At 33.2% G+C, this 21,675-nt stretch overlaps 1 protein-coding gene across 2 annotated transcripts in view; it reads right to left on the reverse strand.

Moving 5' to 3' along the window:
- Positions 1–5,253: 5,253 nt before the first annotated feature.
- Positions 5,254–21,675, reverse strand: part of LOC131066377 (D-cysteine desulfhydrase 2, mitochondrial) — a 97,173-nt gene continuing 80,751 nt past the window's right edge. Inside the window, exon 8 of one of the 2 annotated variants that reach the window (XM_059216996.1) lies at positions 5,254–5,564. In XM_059216996.1, the coding sequence (XP_059072979.1) occupies positions 5,542–5,564 (23 nt within the window). In that variant the 3' untranslated portion in view covers positions 5,254–5,541. Of the gene's footprint in view, positions 5,565–6,139; positions 6,391–21,675 lie in introns of those variants that run through there. The other variant, XM_059216994.1, reaches the window with a different exon arrangement.

A 21,675-nucleotide genomic window follows, 5' to 3' on the forward strand; every position in this document is an offset into this window, starting at 1 on the left:
AAATCCATATAAGCATCATTCATTTTTAAATCAAAATACTTCAATATCATTAGTTTATTCCAAGGCATATTTATATAGTCACCCATACTAGGAATCCATTGGAAATGTTTGCAAACTAATATCTTAAATATGGTTATCCTTGTATTGAGAGAGCATGGGTGAATTCCCGATCCATCCATCTTGGGGTGGCATACTCGAGAAGATCCTCAAGCCCAAAGCCAAGATTGGATCCTTGATCCTCATTACCACCTAGCCCATGAACATGGCAAGATTTTAGGTTCATTCCATCCCTTAGTCCACCTTCGAGGCCGGTCGTCCTTGACCAATCCCAAGAGTACTCATTTACCTTCAAGCCCACAAGCATGCCAGGACCTCCAATCCATCCATCTCGGAGTGGGGTGCTTAATAGCATGTATGAAGACTACCTTCGTCAACAAGCCCAAGAGCACTCATTCGCCTCCCAACCCACAAGCATGGAAAGACCTCCAATCCATCCATCTCGTGGGGCGTACTTAATGAAGAATGGTCGGTACTTCAACTCTTGTGAACTTGAAACACTGGTCAGCCTTCCTATTTGCAAGACATTTCTAATAAATTCAAAATTAGATTTTTAAGAGAATTTGCTATATGAATTTCTAATGAAAACCTCTAATAGAGATGCAATAGAATTATTTACAAATAATTGCAATAGCTTCATTTTTGCAACACACACACATTCTTTTGCTATAGACAATGATTTTTCTACTAGATATCTTATGTCTCAATTTCTTTGATTTATGAATTCTTTAATTTTTCAAATCATTTCCCACTTGATGGATCCCTCATAATTGAGTTCCATCTCTCTTTAAACTTGAGGGAGACTCACCCCTTCAACATTGTTGTCATTTGCAAGGGTTACACCTTTTCCTAACTAATCATTGCCAATGGTTTAATTTAATGTTATTTAAATGTCTTTATTATCTTGGAACCTTTATATTAATATTTGAAAGGAAATACAAAAGCAAGGAAAGAAAAACAAAATCCAAGTAAGCTTATTGATGAAGTAAATGTTACCAAGAGAAATGCAAAAACCTTGGAGAAATCACCCAAATGTGAAGAAGGAGACACGAGAACTTTTGAAAGGGGAAAAGCAAAGAAAAACCCCTTGTGATATTATGAATGAGGCAATGCCTAAAGAGAGAGAGAGAGAGAGAGAGAGAGAGAGAGAGAGAGAGAGAGAGAGAGAGAGAGAGAGAGAAGCTCTTTTACAATAACATCATTAAGAAGAAATGAGAGAGGAGACATCTCTTAAATAGAGATGAAGAGAAGAGTTACAAAGTAACTCCCAAATCTATGAATGCCACCATTCATTAAATGTGTGTGACATATGTCCACATCCTTTTATGGAGGAAATATAATATTCCTTAATAAAGGAAAATAAAAGAAATGACTTGTCCTCACACATGTACTAGAGGACAAATTACATGTAGGAATATCCTAAACTAAATACAAATAAACCTAAGCCAGGTAAAGATTAAATATTCTAACACCCCCCCTTAAGCTTTACGTGGGGAGTTTACATCAAACCCTTACATGGGTTGCAATCCAAGATTTTTACAATGAAATTGGAACTTTTCTTTACAAAGTGGCTTGGTCAAAATATCTACAACTTGGTCTTCTCCCTTGCAATAGAGGAGTGAAACTTGTTTGTCTTCAATTTGTTCTCTAATAAAGTGGTGTTGGAGAGAAATGTGTTTTGTCCTTGCATGGAAAACTGGATTTTTAGCCAAGGCAATGGCACTTTGGTTGTCACAATACAATTGAGTTGGTTCGTGTTGAGGTAGACCAAAATCTTCAAGTAGTCTTCTAAGCCACAAGGCTTCTTTGGAAGCATTAGTGCATCCTTTGTACTCAGCTTCAGTGGATCCAAGAGAGGTAGATTGTTGTTTTTTACTATTCCAAGAAATTGCTCTTAAACCAACAAAAAAACAATAACCACAAGTAGATTTCCCATCATTGGGATCTCCACCTAGATCGAAATCAGTAAAACCGTTTAAGGTAAAATCAAAATTTGCATCATAAAACAAACCTACATTAATAGTTCCTTTAATATATCTTAAAATTCTTTTAGCAACTTTAAAGTGTGTTTGTTGAGGTTTAGACATGAATCTTGAAACCAAACCAACATTATAAGCAATATCCGACCTAGTAAGAGTTAAATAATTCAAACTTCCAACTAATTGTCTATACAAAGTAGGATCAACAAGAGGAGTTTGCATATCAAGCATTAACTTAGTGCCTAATTCAATAGGAATTGAAACATGGTGAGCATCATTCATGTTAAACTTATCTATGAGATCTTGAGCATATTTACTTTGAGATAAGAAAATTCCTTTAGAGGTTTGCCAAATTTGCATTCCCAAGAAATAATGTAAAAGACCTAAATCAGTCATTTGAAATTTTTTATTAAGTTAAAACTTAATATCAGAAATCAAAGTATTGGAACTTGAAGTAAGAATCAAATCATCTACATACAAGATAATAATGATAATATCATCTTCACTATGTTTAATATACAAGTTAGGGTCATTTTTACTTTTAATAAAGCCTTGAGAAAGAAAGAATGCATTAATCTTTGAATATCACTCCCTAGGAGGTTGTTTTAATCCATAAATTGATTTCTTTAATTTACAAACTATGTGTGCATTACCTTCTTTAATAAAACCAGGAGGTTGAGACATATAAATTTCCTCATGTAAATCACCATTAAGAAAAGCACTTTTAACACCCATTTGGTGAATAGGCCAATTCATTCTAGAAGCTAAAGCAAGCACAAGTTTAATTGTAGGCATTTTAGCAACATGAGCAAAAGTTTCAGTATAATCTAAGCCTTCAATTTGAGAAAAACCCCTAGCAACTAATCTAGCTTTAAATTTACTAACTTGATTATTAGCATTCAATTTAGTTTTATAAAGCCATTTGCAAGAAACAATATTTTTACCATGAGGCAAGGGAACTAAATCTCAAGTTTGGTTAGAAATTAAAGTATCATATTCTTCCTTCATTTCTTTTTGCCAATGTGGTTGATTTTTAGCTTGATCAAACGTTTTAGGATTATTAGAATTCATAATAGTAGTCATTAAAGCATAATTACAATAATTAACTCTTCTAGCTTGAATTCTATCCATTCTAACTAAGTATTCATCACTATCTTGAATTAAAGATTTAAACCATTTAGGTCTTCTTTTAAAAGTAATGGATTCATCAGTAAAAGAAGAGTCGTGAGGAGTAGAGTTATTATTATCATCATCACTATCACTGGAAGGAATAGAAAGAGATGCATTAAGAGTAGGGTTAAGAGAAGGAGGTTGGTCCTCCACAAGCACAACTTTGCTTTGAGTAAGTTCATCATCCTCCACTTTAGAACCATCATGAATGCTTTTTTCTGCAATACAAACATCTCTTGCAACTTTTACCTTATTAGTAATAGGATTGTAGACTCTATAACCTTTAGTATTTTCATCATAACCAACAAAAATAAAAGGAGGAGATTTAGCATCTATTTTTTTTCTTTTCTCCTTAGGTTTGTGAATATAAGCTATGGAACCAAAAATTCTTAAATTCTACAAATTGGGCTTTCTACTAGACCAAGCTTCTTCAGGAGTTTTATCCTTTTAAGGCTTTGGTAGGTGTTCTATTAATTAAATGAGTTACACAAGCCATAGCTTCAGCCCAAAATTTGTAATCCATATTTTTTGCATGCAATAAACATCTAGCCATTTCAACAATGGTCGTATGCTTCCACTTCGCCATACCATTTTGTTGTGGTGTATAAGGAATGGTAAGCTCATGTTTAATTCCAAAAGATTTCAAATAAGTATTAAATGCATTATTGACATATTCTCTTCCATTGTCAGTACGGAGAATCTTAATTTTAGAACCAGATTGTCTTTCTACAAACATATGAAATTTAGTAAACACATCAAGCACATGATCCTTACTCTGAAGGAAATATATCCATGTTCTCCTTGAAAAATCATCAACAAAGGTAAGTGCATACCTTGAACCTTGGATGGAGGGATTCTCCATGGGACCCAAGAGATCACTATGAACTAGATGCAATTTAGTATATGCCCTCCAAGATTGACCATGAGGAAAGGGTTCCCTATGCATCTTACCACTCATGCAACCATTGCAAACAATTTGGGAAGGAACAATAGTAGGCAATCCATCAACCATATTTGTTTTTTGCATCAATAAAATATAATCAGAATTGAGATGGCCAAGTCTTTCATGTCATATAGTAAAATCAATAGTAGTCAGCAAGGAATATTTTGTAGGAGCAAATTCATAGAACTTGAATAAGTTATCACTATCCATTTTAGCAGTAGCAATAACATGATTAGTTTTTTGATCAATGATAGAACACATGCCCCTATAAAAGTTAATCTTATAATCTTGACAAAGTTTAGGAACTGAAATCAAATTTGATTTTAATTCAGGAACATAAAGAACATCATGTAATTTCCCATTAAGAACATTCACATCAGCAATAGCTTCAACTTTGCAACTATGATTATTAGCTAATTGAACAGGAATATTGGAAGTATCGAGATGCAAAGATTCAAAACATTCTTTATGAGAAGTAACATGTTGAGATGCACCAGAATCAATAATCCACTCAAGTGGTTGAGAAACATTATAAGTACATGTAAATGCATGACAAGATGAATTACCATTATTATTACCTTTCTTATAATGAGGTTTATGTTGTTGATTATTTTGATTATTTTGGTTCATGGGCTTCTAACCATTTTGCTTCTTAAAACAATTATTAGTAATATGTCCATCTTTCCCACAATATGTGCAATGGGGTCTTGTTTGAGAATTATTCTTTTGATTAGTGTACTTATTATTATGATTATTATTATGAGAATTGTTATGATAGGATTTAGAATGAGATTGATAATTAGAAGTTTTGTGATTAATATTATGATTATGATTATTATTATTGGATCTAAAATTATTATTATGATTTTGGTTTTTAGACATAAAAGCATGTTCACTACTTTTAAGAGTACCAAATTGAATTAATTTAGCTTCCTCTTGACGTAATAAATTACGAAAAATATCATAAGTTAATTGAGTAACTAAGCTAGGAATAGCAAGTTGAGCATGAATATTCGTAATAAATTGTTGAAATTGACAAGACATTTTTTAAGAATAAGATGAATTAAACGTAAATCATCAAGGGTAACTCCTAAACCAATTAATTGACTATTAACATAATCAAACTTTAATAAGAATTCATCCATAGTTTTAAAATATGTATCCCTGAGATCTTCAAGTTGATCTTGAAGCTGAATTTTTCGGGATTCATTTGAGCTATCATAAGTTGTTTTTAAAATTTCCCAAGCTTCATACGCTTTTGTACAATTTCCAATTAGAACATACAAATCAGGAACCATTGAAATACCAATTAAACCAAGTGCTTCCTCATTTTGAGTCTTCCATCTATCTTGGTCGGTTTGAGGAGCAGTTGAAGCAGGCTCAGAGGTTTTATCAATAGCAACATCCAAAAGGTGCTTGAAACGAAAAATAAAGGAAATATGAGTTTTCCATGAATGATAATTAGTGTTATTTAATTTAATTTATGGAATTAATGTAGACATATTTACAAAATAAAAGGTTAGTTTAAAAAAAAATAACCCCTTTGATTAAAAAACGAATAATAACTTCCTTGATTAAAATTGAATCAAATTTCAATAATACAATTTTAAAAAAATTAAAAAAATTGTTTTAAAAAAATTATTTATTAAAAAAATAAATTATTTTTAAATCTTAAATAATAAATTTCAATTATTTTTAAAAATAACTTTAATTTTATTTGAACAAACTTTATATTAAAAAACTTTTAATCTTAATAATAAAATAAAACAATTTTATATTAAAAAAACTTTATTTATTATAAACTTTTTAGAAAAAGTAAACTAAACTAAACTTTACTTAATGTAAAAAAAAATAAGACTTTATTATAAAAAGTCAACTACTTTATGTGAAAGTAAGAGACTTAAAAAAAACCTTTATAAACTTGAATATACGTGAAAAAGAATGAGAATAAGAAAGGTACATGCAAAGACAATGGAATGATAATCAACGCATAGAGAAAGTAGGATTCATTATTAAAAAACTAGAGAGATCACCCAAGCAGATAAAAACAGGTCAACGAAAACGAAAAATGTAGAGAGGCGTTATGGCAGAGAAGAACTAGAGAGCAGAGACCTTGTATAGACATAATGCCAGAGGTGAAACTTGATAACTTGAAAACGTCTTGATACTTATTATAGCCTTTGTCTGAAAGCTATGAAATAGCAACTCAAACTTGCATGGAACAACCACTATGATTTGAACCTACAGTGCAAAACAAAGGAATAATCGCTTAATAGAAAAACAGAAGCTGAAAAAAAAATCGAGTAGAGAGAAATCGAGATGACAAGAGAAAGCAACAAGAGAAGGTGAAAGTTGTGCACAAGCTTGCAAGATTTAAAGAATTTTTTTACAGATTAAAGTTATATTATGCAATAACATATTAAAGTACTCTTTGAAAACAATTTCTACAGTAAATAGAAGACAACAAAATGGAATGTGATGTTCAAAATATGTTACTATGAAAAGATTGAATAAAGAATATAATATAAGTATTAAACTTCTGGAAAACAAACTGCAAAATAAAAAATGTTGAAACTTGCAAGAAAATCACAGATGCAACTCAATGATAAACCAATTTTGGTAGCAAGCCTTCCAAAAACAAGATAGATAATATGGGTTTGGCGGCAAGCCGACCAAACAGATTAAGGAGGCTGAGTTTGGCGGTAAACCTTCCAAACTAGGCATTAAAAAAAACCAGAAAGAAGAGACTTTGGCGGCAAGCCTTCCAAAACCACAACTTTAAACCAAAAAGAAGAAACTTTGGCGGCAAGCCTTCCAAAGCCACAACTTTAAACCAGAAAGAAGAAACTTTGGCGGCAAGCCTTCCAAAGATGAGAATCTAAGAAAATTAAACCTGTAGGCAAACTTGTTAACAAGTTTGGAAAAAAATTTAAAATCTGAAATAAAAAACTTGCACAGTAGAAAATATTAGAGAAAGAACTACTTCTCCTCTCAAAAATGCCTCCAAGAAGGTGAACTCCATAGAATGGTAGTTTTCATCAATCTCAACTTGAAATAAGGATTAGAAACCTACTCTGATACCATGAAAGGAAATACAAGAGCAAGGAAAGAAAAACAAAATCCAAGTAAGTTTATTGATGAAGTAAATGTTACCAAGAGAAATGCAAAAACCTTGGAGAAATCACCCAAATGTGAAGGAGGCACAAGAAGTTTTGAAAGAGGAAAAGCAAAGAAAAACCCCTTTTGATATTATGAATGGGGCAATGCCTAAAATGTGTGTGTGTGTGTGTGTGTGTGTGTGTGTGTGTGTGTGTGTGTGAGAGAGAGAGAGAGAGAGAGAGACCCTTTTACAATAACATCATTAAGAAGAAATGAGAGAGGAGACGTCTCTTAAATAGAGATGGGGAGAGGAGTTACAAAGTAACTCCCAAATCTATGAATGCCACCATTCATAAAATTGGTGTGCCATGTGTCCACGTCCTCTTATGGAAGAAATCTAATATTCTTTAATAAAGGAAAATAAAAGAAATGACTTGTCCTCACACATGTATTAGAGAACAAATTACATGTAGGAATTCCAAAGGAATATCCTAAACTAAATACAAATAAACCTAAGCCAAGTAAAGATTAAATATTCTAACAATATTGGTGATGATATACTTTTAAGGTTTTTTTATTCAAATAAGGCTTGTGATAACCAATTTTCTCTTTACAAAAATATACAACAGTTAGAAGAAACTCATCAAGCCTAATCAAATATAGTTAAGTTAGACAGAACAAATTCATGTGTCAAAAATTGTCTCATCTAAGTATGGGGGTTCCCTTCTGAAAGTGTATGGTTGGCAACTCAAGGAAACAATGCACCAATCAATACATGCATACATACATACATATATATACACATACATCCATCCTTCCATGAGTCTTCCATTTGTTACACAATCATCTCACATACCTACCTATCATAGTGTCCCACTTCCTTATTCTCGAGCTCCTTCTACATCGGATCAATTTCATGTGAAGTTGGGACATCCTTGGCTCTCTTCCATGAAAGTGATCCTTTCTACAATTCATAAGTGTTTGAAATACCCTCTTAATGAAATATCATAGCATGTACCAACCCACAGTGAGGCATGGAGATGTTAATCTTGATTATTTTTGGTCTAAACAATTTGAACCTCTTAAGCCTCGAAGTGATGCTCTTTTTCAATTTTATCAAAGGTGGAAGAATGAGATGATCCTATCCTTGAGCAAGCCTAGAGATTATAATCTCATTCCTCTTCTTCATAATAGACCTATTCCTCCTCCTCATGATGGACCCAATCTTCTTCCTACACCTTCTACTCCTTTATAAGTTGCAGTTCCACTTCCTTCATCTTACAAAGGAAAGATATAGCATCTCCCATCTTTCCTAAAAAACCTTCTCCTTTGAATCCTTGTTTTAAGGAAGAGAAGAAGCCTATAATTGTTGATCCCAAACCTTCACAGCCTTCAACTAAAACTAAAAGAAACCGTTGTGCGAGCGAATGTCGATGGAGACATCATGCTAGAGCTTGTGAACTTGCTTCTCAACCTGTTTCCTCCCCGAAGACTCCAAATGTTGACATGATCCCACTTGTCCAACCTTCGCCTAACCCTAGGGAGGAAGTTCAACCTAAATCTCCAAGACGCAAAATGCTTAAGAAAAATGATGGTTCATGTTCTATTCCAATTAAAGATCCTATTTTTATTAATCTTGATGAAAAGATGAATGAAAATGATGTTCATGCTAACAATGTTGATTCAAGTGATGAATATGAATACGTTGATGTTGTTAATGATTTATCTAAACAATTTTCACAAACATTAATCATATCTCCTAGTAACAGACAAAGTGATCCATCATTAGAGAATGGTCTTTGTTTGGAACTTGTGGTAGCTCCATCTAGTGTACTTGAAGTTGCTCCTCTTGCATATTGTCCACCTTCCCAAAACAATGTTGAGCAAGATTGAACGGTGGATGACTTGCTTAAATAGCTTCATTTGTGTCGTCGACCCTCTTTCTCTCTCTCTCTTGCTTGTTCGTAACCTTCTTCTATTTGTTTCCCAGATATTCTATTTGTGGTCCCTAGTGTTGTCTACTTGAGGATGATGAAAAGCGTTGAGATCTCTTGTGGTTCTACTTTCTTTGGGGGATGAGGACAATTCAATGCATATAATACATGATATACATTATTTATCATAAGAGCATATTGACCCCAGTGTTAAGTAGAACCCTAATGTGTTTTATGTTTTGTGATTGTTATCCTTTGATTTGTCCTCCTTAGGGGCATATTGTTGTGATAACGTGTTTCTCTTTTGGATGAATGTATACTACCTTAAAGCAATTGCTCTCGTCATGGCGTATGCAATCACTTTAACGTGGGGACATACACTCTGCTCAATATTTCTCTCTTTGTGCATCTCAATACTCAAGTTACTTAGCAAACTTAGCCTTTTGCTTTGTAATTTTGGTATTTTTTCTTTTCATGAGTCATGGTAAGTGAGCCTTATTGGGCTTGCAGTCATGGTTCTCTTTCTCTTTCTTATGATGTCCACTTTATCTTGTTCTAGAAGTCGTAAGATACCTAAAGTCCACTAGGGGCGTGGTGTGTCTTGCCTCCACAACATCTTGTTGAAAGCCTTTCAATGTGAACCTTTGTACTTTACCGAGAGTATGCCTAGCCTCATACTCCCGCTAAAGTGGAGGCTAAATGTAGCATCCTAAATTGTACTCCCTACAGTTTTGATCGCATTTGGGTCCTCGCTTTAGTGTTTGCGCCCCTAGGCCTAATGAGGACCTGATTCTGCTCATATCATGCAAACTTGACTTCATTTTGACATTGTGCATCATCCAAACCCTTTGTCCTGACCCCTAAATTGGATAGGACCAAGGTGCCTAATAGGACTAAGGCACCACACCTTGGTCCTCCCAATTAGGGCCTTGCTTTAGGCCCCTTAGCCATTTCAAAATTTGACCAAGAAACCCAACCCCATGTCGGCTCATCTCGGAAAAATTAATGTTTTTCGACTGGCAAGTATAAAAGGAGGCTTTCCCCTCTCATGTAAGGATCCATCCATCCATCAACACACAAACAAGACACATTCGACATCAAGCAATCAAGCATTTAAAATCAAGTGAGCAAACAATCAGTCTTCCTTCAAGCATAGGAGCAGCAATAAGGTCAAAATTCAAGCATTGGAGTTGACATTCATGTTCCATGTCATTGAAGACTCCATAAAACCCTAATTTTGTGTGGAGACAAACAAAACTTCACAAGGAGGTATATCATTTGTGTTTTCAGTCATTATTCAACATTTCCATTACTACAATTCAATAATCTTCCATTTCTATTTCATGGGTAATTCCAAAACTGGGATTTGACTTAGGCAAACCCCTATTCCCAGCCTATTTCCCCTTCTTTCTGTGTATAGGAAACAAGTACAGAGCTGTGATCTTCAGAATAAGCAATATTTATAGTGACGAAGCAATCCCCCTTTGGAGTGTGAAAAGTTTGGAGGACCAGGGCGTTGGTGAAATAGTCTCGATATTTTAGGAGCTCTTTCTGGGAACAGGTTTAAATCATCTTATACTACTCAAACCCAGATTCGTGGCTCAGTCATGTAGCTATAGTTTATTGTTTTCATATTTTTAGCACTTTTAGCCTAATTTCCGCAATTCAACTCACAAAAGAGGGATATCCATAAAACACCCAATCCAATCAAATTCTCAGTCCCAATCCTTGTTGGTTTGTGACTAAATATATTGGATTGGAACCCTCTTTTGAATGTAATGGTCTTAAGTCATAAAATCGGTGGTTTCTTCCTTATGTGGTGGAAACCCTAATTTTTCACCATTTACAATTTTATATATATATATATATATATATATATATATATATATATATATATATATATATATATATATATATATATATATATATATATATAATTCAATCCCATAGAAAAGGGACATTACAAGAGATGGGTTGAGGATTTGTCTTTCTTTTAACCATCATAACATATAGTGGTACTGCATCATTAACAAATCCAATCAGCTTGTGGCTAAGACTCCAAGAATTAATGCTCTTAGGGTTTCTAGAAAAGGCACATTTACTATAGATCTAATTTTGTTTTGATTAGGTAAGGATAGGAATTGCTTGGACCCATTACAATGCAACCATCAAGACAAAAGGAACAAATCTCACAAGTGATATTGGGAAAACAATAGTGAAAAAGCTTTTGACCAAAACAAGGAACCTCGAGAGACAAGGGTCTTGACCCTAAATAACATATTTCTCTTTCACAACCCCCGAAATTTTATAAGGAGATAAAGAAGAACCTTTCCTCCTACGAATGATAGTCCAAGAAATACTATTGTCCAAGACCTCATTACCATGGGAAACAAGAGATGGCCCTTTGATTGGAGGAACAACAACAACCAAATAGGGGACAAGATGACAAGGTGGGAGATAGTCGTCAAGCACATGAGGAGACTGAAGTTGTGAGGAAGCACTCAACACAAACTAAGTTGGACTCAGGGTACGAGGATGTGCAATAAGGGCTTCAAGACACGTCAAAGCCACACCAAAAATAGGATTGTCATCAAAATATTGGGAAGAACCGTCATCGAAAGAGGAAGGAACCTCCATGGTCAAGTGATCTTCCTTAGCATTCTTCCATCAAGTAGCAAAACCTTTCTAATGCAAAAGAGAGCAATTTGAAGCTAAGTGACCAATAGTGAAATAGCGACAACATCTAAAAGGGAGGCCCTCATAATCTGACAATCGCATCCAAGGTTGATCCCCAACCATCAAAACCACCCCCCACGAAGGGGTTTGGAGATATCAACATCAACCAAGATGTGTGCAAAGGTGGAATGACCCATGTGGGAAACAAAATCATCAATCTTCAAAAATGAACAATTGAGTTGCTAAAGGCCTCATAATAGGAATTCTCTCAAAACTAGAGGGGAAGATATAATGGTCTAGCCCAAATCAAGCGCACATGGAGTGATTCAGTGGGGGGATTAAATGAAGAAGCCCAAGATTTAATGGAGAGAGAGTGCTCTCCCTAAACCCAAAGTTAATCTAGTACCAAATTACGATCCTCAAAAGAAGCAATGAAAAATCATTTAGTGTAGGGAAATATCTCAATCTTACCAGACGCAATAGGCTTCCATGAAGCTTACACCCAATAGTGTAGCTCTGGAAGTAGGTCTAGAAGAGTAGGCAAGAGATTGGAGAAACAACACACCAAGCCTCACCATTCGTAGAAATCCTCATTCTCAGCAACATTTGCATTGCAAACAACCACAAGAGAAGATTTAGCACATGAGAGAGATCAGCTCACATGCGGAGTGCAAATATGACCATATCTTCTAGCTTGAGAAAAATTGTGAGACCTACAAGAAGTCCACGTACGTTTAGGACAAATAGGGATAGCAAAAGACCCCCAAGGGCCACTCAGGCTAGAAGGGACACCAACAATAGCATCATTAGAAGGGAAGGGGCCAACATCCACCTACTTAGGAAGGGAAGGCGAAGAAATGGAGCCTACAACCAAAGACACCATAGGTAAACCCAAATCAAATCCAACCTTAATTGATGTAGAAAACCTAGGCATAGCCACAACATAGGGAACCTAAGGAGGAGGCACAATCATGACAACAAAAGGAGTCGTGCAAGGGACCCCTAAGGCCGCGGGAGCGAACGCAAGGGTTGCAAGAGTAGCAAGAGTGAGCGCAAGGAGAACAAGAGCAATAGCACTCCTTTTCAATTTACATTATATATATATATATAATTTTGTTATTTTTAGAGACTAGAATCATTGATTTTCTCTGTAGAATAAATATAAGATTATCAACTCTAATTTTCATTCTCTCCTTTATACTCAAGAGCTCATGCTTAATTCCATTTTGCAGAAGTCAAGTCTTCAACCACCAATTGCTTGGTGAAAGTTGGTGTTAGAATTGTAATACACTCTTATTAAAATTAATTCTAGGCTCTTATACATAAGTCTTTGTATCATTTTACTCAACCCACCTAATTCAAACTTATTTATCTCAAAATTAGATGGAATCCCACTATTTTTCAAAAGCTCAATGTGTTCAAAATAAGTACTAGTTTGCTCAATTTGAGGACCTCTCTATCTTAAAATTTGTATGATTAAATCTAATCTTATATGATCAATAATAGTTGAAAAATCACTCAACCACTTGATCATCATCTCAATAGACTTTGTTAGCTCTACTCCATGTCATGGTACGAAGTTAAGGAAATCAAAATGTCTAGGATGAAAAAAGAGTAACAATTATAATGTTGGACTTCTTAGTGGAGATCCACTCCCCAATATTTGAAGAACTTCTCACACCATCTTGCACTAGGGCTCTTCGATAAATAATAGAGATGAAAGGTTGATCTCATATCTACACATTATTCAATTTTTAAAGTCTTCTTCAATGACTTTTTATGCACAAAAATACATCTATGGCAAATTGAGTTGTCTTGCCTATTGATCACACTATAGGCTATGATATGGTGTTCTATTTCCTTCTTGAAAAATCCTACTTGACTTGATTTTAGGTGATTAGAATCTTGTCAATCAACTCACCTAGTTTATTATTTGCAATAGCTTGTATTTATGAGTCATAAAAAAACAATTTAAATCCCTTGTAGGAATGGTAGATTATAGTCTTGTCAAACACACTTCATAATACTAATTAGTCTATTCGATTTTATTCATTTGAATCATTTGTTCAAACAATTACATCTTTGTATCACCCTCCTATACAACATTTATATATTCAAATTTTTGGCATTAAAACATTTATATGAAAGGTTGATGCTAGGCACCATTTCTGGCATTCCAATAGACCATCAATCTAGACCTCCTCTATTATAAATTTTTAACATACTTGGAGTGTGCTGATAAATTTGAACTATTGTTCTCTATGTAAATCTGCACACTCTAGGATTCAAGAACTTTTAGCCATCAGTAACATTACTCTTGTTAAAGGTACAGGACCAAGAATCCTCTAGGAGGCTAGTATTGTTAACATCATCTTGAAGTTAGTTTTCACTATTTAGGAGACTCAATGTTATTTTACATCAATTAGTTGTGTCACATAAGGAACTGACTTGAACAAATGTGACACAGATAGGACAAGATGTGTTGCACCTAGTCAACTGATAAACATATCTTTCATAAATGACAATGCAATTAATAGAAGATGTAGAAGTGTGTTTTGAAGAGGTGGAACCTTCACCAAACATGTAAAAAGTTAAATATGGTGTCATTATAGTGAATTCAAAGTAGTCAACTTTCACTTCTTTGTAAGTGAATTCAAAAGTTAATCAAATATCAAGATTATTAGCATTTGATTGTACAATCATATAAAAGAATGAGGAAGTTAACTTTGGAGGTTATAGTATTTATTTAGTTTGGTCGTGATGATGAAGGTAAATTAGATACCAAATCATTAAGGAGAAAAAATTAAATTAAATTAGTAAAGAAAATTATTATCACAATTTAGTGAAAAATAAAAGCCAAATGAATGAAATCCTTACAATGCAACCTTGTTGGTGTAAATAATTATTCATCTTGGATATTATTACACCTTACTTAAATTTACTTAGGATAATGCATTTCATAGTAGTTTGGGTATGAGACACTTGGGTGTTTGTGCCACATTGGGATAGTGTGTGTAGGAGAATTTCCACCTTTTATGGTGTGATCTTGTTACTACTCTATCATATCCACTTATTGTGGAGTGATAATTCCACCTTCGATGGGTGATCCACCTCATGTGGAATATTTTATTGTTTCTCCTACCTACCACACCTATTTCCTACCTACCCTTGTTTCTTATTGAGCCACATGTCATGTTTGTGTGCTCACAAATCCATTTAGCCTTGCCTATATAAACAAACTCATATTCATTGTATGTAATTAACGATTGATAATCCAATTGATCACATTTTGCATCTTGATAGAATACAGTTTATTCCTATCATCTATTTTATTCTCTCTTAGTTGTGCTTTCCATTGCCTCTAGGTCTTGCCAAAATCTCACAAACCTAATACCACATGAAGTTGAATTAGTTTCTATGTTTATTTAACTTCCATATATCAATTTTAGCTATCTTGAATGTCACTATAGATCAGAGGTAGTCAAATTTAAGGATTCTCTTAACAAAATCTTTTAAGAGAAAGAAGCCAAGGGAGGGAAGTTCATAAGAATGTTTATGAAAATGATTAGGTATGAAAATAGTCTTTAATATCACTTGTAAAAACTAATTTTTTTGAAATTCTTGACTTTAATAAATTGATTTTAGAACAATACAAAATAAACACCAAAAAATGATCTTACACTTGTTCATTAGGCATAAAAAGGTTTTTCATCAAGTTTTGTATATCTAATATAGCTTGTAAAAGTGATTAGTATACTCTAGCGTTCTTCAATACCACGTTGGAAATTAAGACCTTTGAATACTAAACATTGTAAAATAAATAAAATGAGAACCGTATAAGCATAGATTTTACACATTACACAAAAAATATGTGAGGAAAACCTTATTGGATTAAAAAACCCATAAAGCATCATTTTATTAAGACACTTACAAAAATAGTCTATTAAAAAATAGATTGAATCTAGGGACACTTCTTCTTACTTCCATGTGGCCAATAATACATTTTGTGCATAATGATATAGGTTGCGCTAAAATCTTCATATTAGTTTGATATTTCCAATAACCCCCATTCATAAATAATTAGAAATCTAAAAACTATTAGACTATAGTTATTTTAAATGGGATATTCTTGATAAACATATAATTTGTTTTAGGTTTTATAACCTTATATTAGAACAATATATAAATGTTATAAGGGTATTTACCCCTAATAATATTATGTTCTAACAAATCACTTAGGTGGATCTCTCATGTCTCGTGAAGAAGAATTGAGATGTGTTTAAAGAAAGTAATGAGAAGGTTTTTGCCTCATAATTAAATATCACAAAGAACGAAGGTGGCAATACTAGCAACAAAAGCAACCGAGACAAAAAAAAATAGAATTATTCAAGAGGAAGAAGAGGTGGTTCAATTGCAAGAGGAAGAGGTAGAGACATTTGATAATAGAAATATTTGGTGTTATCACTCCAATAGTTATGGTCGCTTTGAAAAAGATAGTGATGAAAATAGAAGTGTGAATTATGTTAATGACGATGAGGAGGCTTCTCCAAGCAATGTGTTATTATCGTATGACAACTAAAAACTATCTTAAAAGAGGTTTGGCATTTATATTAGGTTTGTTCCAATCACATGTTAGGGGAATACTAAGCTATTTTCTTACAATGGATGAAAGCTTCAAAAATAAGTTCGAGCTTGGTTATGATAAATTCCTAGAGGTTGCAGCAAAAATATGAGGTAAATACTAGAGAAAGTAAGAAATGTGCGAATTAATTTATTATACTAAGATATCAATATTGTTACATTTGTTCCAATGTCCAAGACTAAGATGTTCTCATTTAAGTTCAATGAATATAGTAGTAAAGTTTAGTGGAAATATGAAGTTGTCACATCTCAACTGTGGGCACTTTAATTTGAAGCTACTAATATCAAAAGAACTAATTTCTAGATTGCATAATGTTGAAGAGCATAAGGCTAGTGAAGAATGTCTAAAGGTAAACATGTAAAAGAAAAGTTTATGAAACACAATGTCTAGAGGACTCGTTATCCACCTCAATTGATTCACTCTAATATTTTTGGGCTTTCACATGGATAAGTCGTCATATTTCATTACACTTATTGATGATTAATCACTAACTTGTTAGTACTTTTTGGAAGCACAAAAATAAATCATTTGATGCATTCAAGAGGTTTAAAGCCCTTGTGGAGACTGAAAGTGGTTGGCAAAACAAAATGTTTATTCATGGACAAGAATTTTGTTCAATAAATTTTATAATTTATTATGACATGAATGGCATCAAAAGGCAACTCACAACTATCTACACACCTCAATAAAAGGACATGGCTAAAATGAAGAACCATCTAGTCGTTGAAATGGCAAAAGGCAAGTCATAAAGAAATTGAGCAACTCTTCTAGACTAGTACAATTGCCCAATAATGTATATTCTTGATCGGAGTCACACTAATGCACTTGAGAGAATGACTCCTTATAGAGCATGGAAATAAAAAATATTCTAATGTTAGTAATTTCAAAATAAGTATTTGTTTAGCATTTGTTCATGTAGCTAATCAGAAGAAACAAAAATTAGATCCAAATCTTGAATTATGCCAATTTGTTATATACAATTAACAACGTAAGGTTTATTGGCTTTATCTTGCTCACAACATTATTTTCAATAGATTTTTTATGAAGGGAGTATATGGGCCTTAAAAAGACTATGTTGACAAATCTGAATTTGTTTGTAATAGTTATAATACAGATGATATTACTAATGAACATCCCAATAATATTTTAGTTTCAAGTACTACAAGTTCACCAAACAACCCTTCATCTAGTTCTTTTTTGGCCTTTTATTTGGCAATGAGATTGATTTATTGTGTTTTCCTTTTATTGGTTTTAGCAATTTAGACATTGGCAATGATTTGTGGTAAGTTTATTTACACTTGGCATTGATAGAGGTCATCCTTTTATTATTTTCAACTATTTTTAGGCAACTAATGACTCCACATGTTCCTTTTGTACAATTGATCTAGTATTCACATTCAAATATTGTCATTTGATCTCTATGACTACGTGTTGTTTGAGCAAGCAAAGCATCAAGATGTTTTCCTACACAAATGAAACATCTTCCCATTTTGGCACCTATTTGCAATTGCTTCCCTTCATATGTCTAGCCATTTCCTTAGTTGTTTATGTTTATCTTTGTTGCATCATAACTTTACATATGTTTTTCAATAGCATGACAATATTCTCAACTTTTCTTGGAAGAATTTATTTCTTGGGTAGGAAATTACTTCCATGGTTGCATGGTTGATTCATTTCCTAGTAGGTGACAAGATTTATAACATCTCTTGGTTGCCTAACTCCTAATCTTAGAGCAACAAATAGGATCTAAAACATTTTCTTCTTTCTTGTTGGCTAGTGATAATAGCTATTATATCTTGGATTTTGGACTAAATGTTAAGGGTTGTTTATGAGAGGTGAATCTTTGTTCAACGCATAGGAAAAGGGGAAATGAATGACCTCTATAGAGAAATAGAAAGAGTGAAACTTCGTTTAGCAAAATGTGGGAGTAATGAAGACCCCTAGCATGAAGAGGGGATTGAGAGGATGAAAATTGTGTTGAGAAGCCTCATAGTGAGAGAATGGCTAGCGTACAAGAAGTTGCTATAGTTATTGTCACTCTTTGTAATAGTGTAAGCAAGTTGTATTGTGTTGTAGGCTATTAATAAATCTATTACATGTGTTTGTAGTTTTCATTTTGTATATGGATGTGTTTCATAAGTTAATTCTAAACAATTATGTTTTGAATATGCATATACTAATGTTGTCTAGGTACAAGCAATGTGAGAAAAAATAAATTCCGTTCATGTGAAAAGTACTTAGGAGCTACTTCCACATAACAAGAAATGTGTTGGTACTATGCATCAACAAGACTAAGTACAATAGCAAGTCATTTAAAAGCCACAAGGTACAATTACTTACAAAAGACTTCACTCAAAGATATTGGATATATTATGAAGAGGAATATGCACCAATGGTAAGATAAAAGACCATTAGAATTGTGGTTTCCCTAGCAATTCAAAAGAAATGCTGCATACATCACATAGATGTGATTAGTATCATAAAAAAGTATGTCTTGCGTTGCTCACTTTACCTACAAAAATACATCATTCGCTTTTTGGATCCAACTTCTTATTTTTCTAATTAGCTACATGAGCATAGGTTAGACAAACAAAAAACTTGAAATGATCGATGTTAGACTCTAATTGGAAATATGCACTATTGTAGCAACTTCATCAACCAGGAAAGTGTTGCTCAATCCCTTAATTTATAACATGCTTCTTGTCATTCAAACATTGTATGATTTTTCCTTCCAACTACACTATTTTGTTGAGGTGTGTAGCTAATTGTGAGCTACCTTTTGATACCATTTATATTATAATAATCCATAAAATCTTTTGAAAAAAAATCACCTCCACGATAAGACCTTAAGTACTTTATTTGCAATCAAATTCATTCTCCACAAATTATTTAAACTCTTAAATATATCAAACATTTCATCTCTGAGCTTCAAAAAGTACAACTAACATTTCCATGAGTAATCATCAATTAATGTAATAAAATATGATTACTTACCCTAATATTTTATTTGCGTAGAACTACAAATATCAAAGTTTGGCAACTAAAGTGGATGACTAGTGCTCCATGCACTACATTTTACAAAATTTTCTGACATGTTTGGCTTTAGCATATCATTTGCAAACCTCTTTTGCTCTTCAATCTTAGACCAACCATAAACTAACTCTTCTAAGGTTAGTAGCTTCAAATTTTGAAAATTCAAGAAACCATACCTAAGATGTCACATCCATTTAACTTCAAATACAATATTTAAAAGGTTACTACTATCTTATACAAGCTTTAATGAGAACTTATTTTTGGACAGACACAACAGCAACCCTATTTCCTTGATTCTAATGATAGACTGCACATTATTTATCATTGAAAAACGTTTTGTAGTTTTTTTCACATTGTTGTTCAACACTCAACAAATTGTGTTTTAACTTTGGAGTGTAATAAATAGCATAAAGGCATTTATTATCTCTATTATTTACCTCCATAGCTCCTTTTGCTAGAACCTCCAAGGATTTATCATCACTAAACTTGGTCTTGAAGACTTCACCTACTATTAAAAATAGTTTATTATTACGTAACATGTAATTAAAATTACTTGAATATATATGTCAAACTTAAACATATCATAAGATAAAAACAAATTGCTTGCAGAAGATCTGCATTAACATAATTAACACTATACTTTCATTACCAACTTTTAACCTAAATTCCCTTACAAAGTGACCATATATGTTGTAATGATAACTCTTAATAATTATCTTATAAAATCTGCATTATTCCTAACATGTGATTGGAACCACCTGCATGTAAATACCAAACATCTTTAAGACACTTTCCAGCTTTCTCATATTATAAGAACAAATTGCTTGGAGAAACCTCAGCATTTTCATTAGTACCTATTGCAATGATCGTACAATATTTCTCTTATCAAATCTACCTCTATCTTTTCCTCTTGTGGCTAAACCACCTCTTCTTCCTCTATTTCATCTTAAATAATTTTGATTTCTTTCTATGCTTTGTCCTTATTTACTTCTACAAGAGTCTTCATTTTTTGTGATCTGCAATTTTGAAGCAAAAGTCTTCTCATCACCTTCTCTAAATGTGTCTTAGTTTTTCATGAAACATAAGAAATCAAACTAGGTGATCAAACTAAAGAGTAGTTGAATCTTTCATCTCTTCAATAACTCTTGGAACATGATCCCACCTTAAGAGACTTCAACACTTTTTTCACAACAACCCTTGTTCAACAATTCTCCAAGAGTAGCCATATCGTTGACAACATGCTTTACTTTTAAGCAATTAATGAGCATAGTTTCAATTTCTTGCATTTTCAAATTTTTATATTGTTCCTTGAGAGTCTACAATTCAAGTACTTTGACTTGATCATTGCATTCATAAACTTTTTGTGATCTTCTAGGTATCCATAGTTATCTTTACACTTCCAACTCGACAATAGGCTATATCTAGAGTTGTCTGAATATGAAATAATGCTTATTCTTCTTAGCCTCCTTAGCTGCTCTATCATTAGCTAGAACATTAGCCCAATCAATTGGGTTTTTATAACCAATTTTTACAATCTAATAGAAGTCTTCTCCTATGAAAAGAGTCATCTTGATGCTCCAATAATCAATCATTTCCATTAAACTATGGAATGAACAAAGAGTTAGCATTTGACATGATCAAATTGTTACACAGATCTCAAACGAGAAACCTACACCCCATTAAAATATAAACAACCCATAAGTGTTATTAAACTCTCAAACCTAACATCACCTCAAGTGAATGGTTAGTCGCAAGTTTCTATGGTGGCAATTAATCCACAAGATTGATTCCCATAGGTGTGAAAATTGGTCCAATACCAATCAAAAAATGCATAGCAAAAGGAAACATTTGTAACCTAGCCTCTTTCTCCAACACCCATTGAAGTAAAGGACGTGTTTTACCCATAGATCATCTCCCTTTGCGCCAATATCACACCCTATTATTTGCTCTTCAGCATTTTTACACCAATTTACACAACCTTTCTTACCATGTGTGTGTTTTCTCACTAGTTTAGGCAATGCATGTGTATGTTATATATGTGTATCTTAACACATTCAAATATTCTAAAAGATGATCCAAGTTTTTTGCAATCCAAATTTTATTCAGTTTTCTTTTTCCAAGTGCAAGAAACTTCCTCAGCGT

Source organism: Cryptomeria japonica, chromosome 3, assembly GCF_030272615.1.
Source record: "Cryptomeria japonica chromosome 3, Sugi_1.0, whole genome shotgun sequence".
Classification (NCBI taxonomy): Eukaryota; Viridiplantae; Streptophyta; class Pinopsida; order Cupressales; family Cupressaceae; genus Cryptomeria; species Cryptomeria japonica.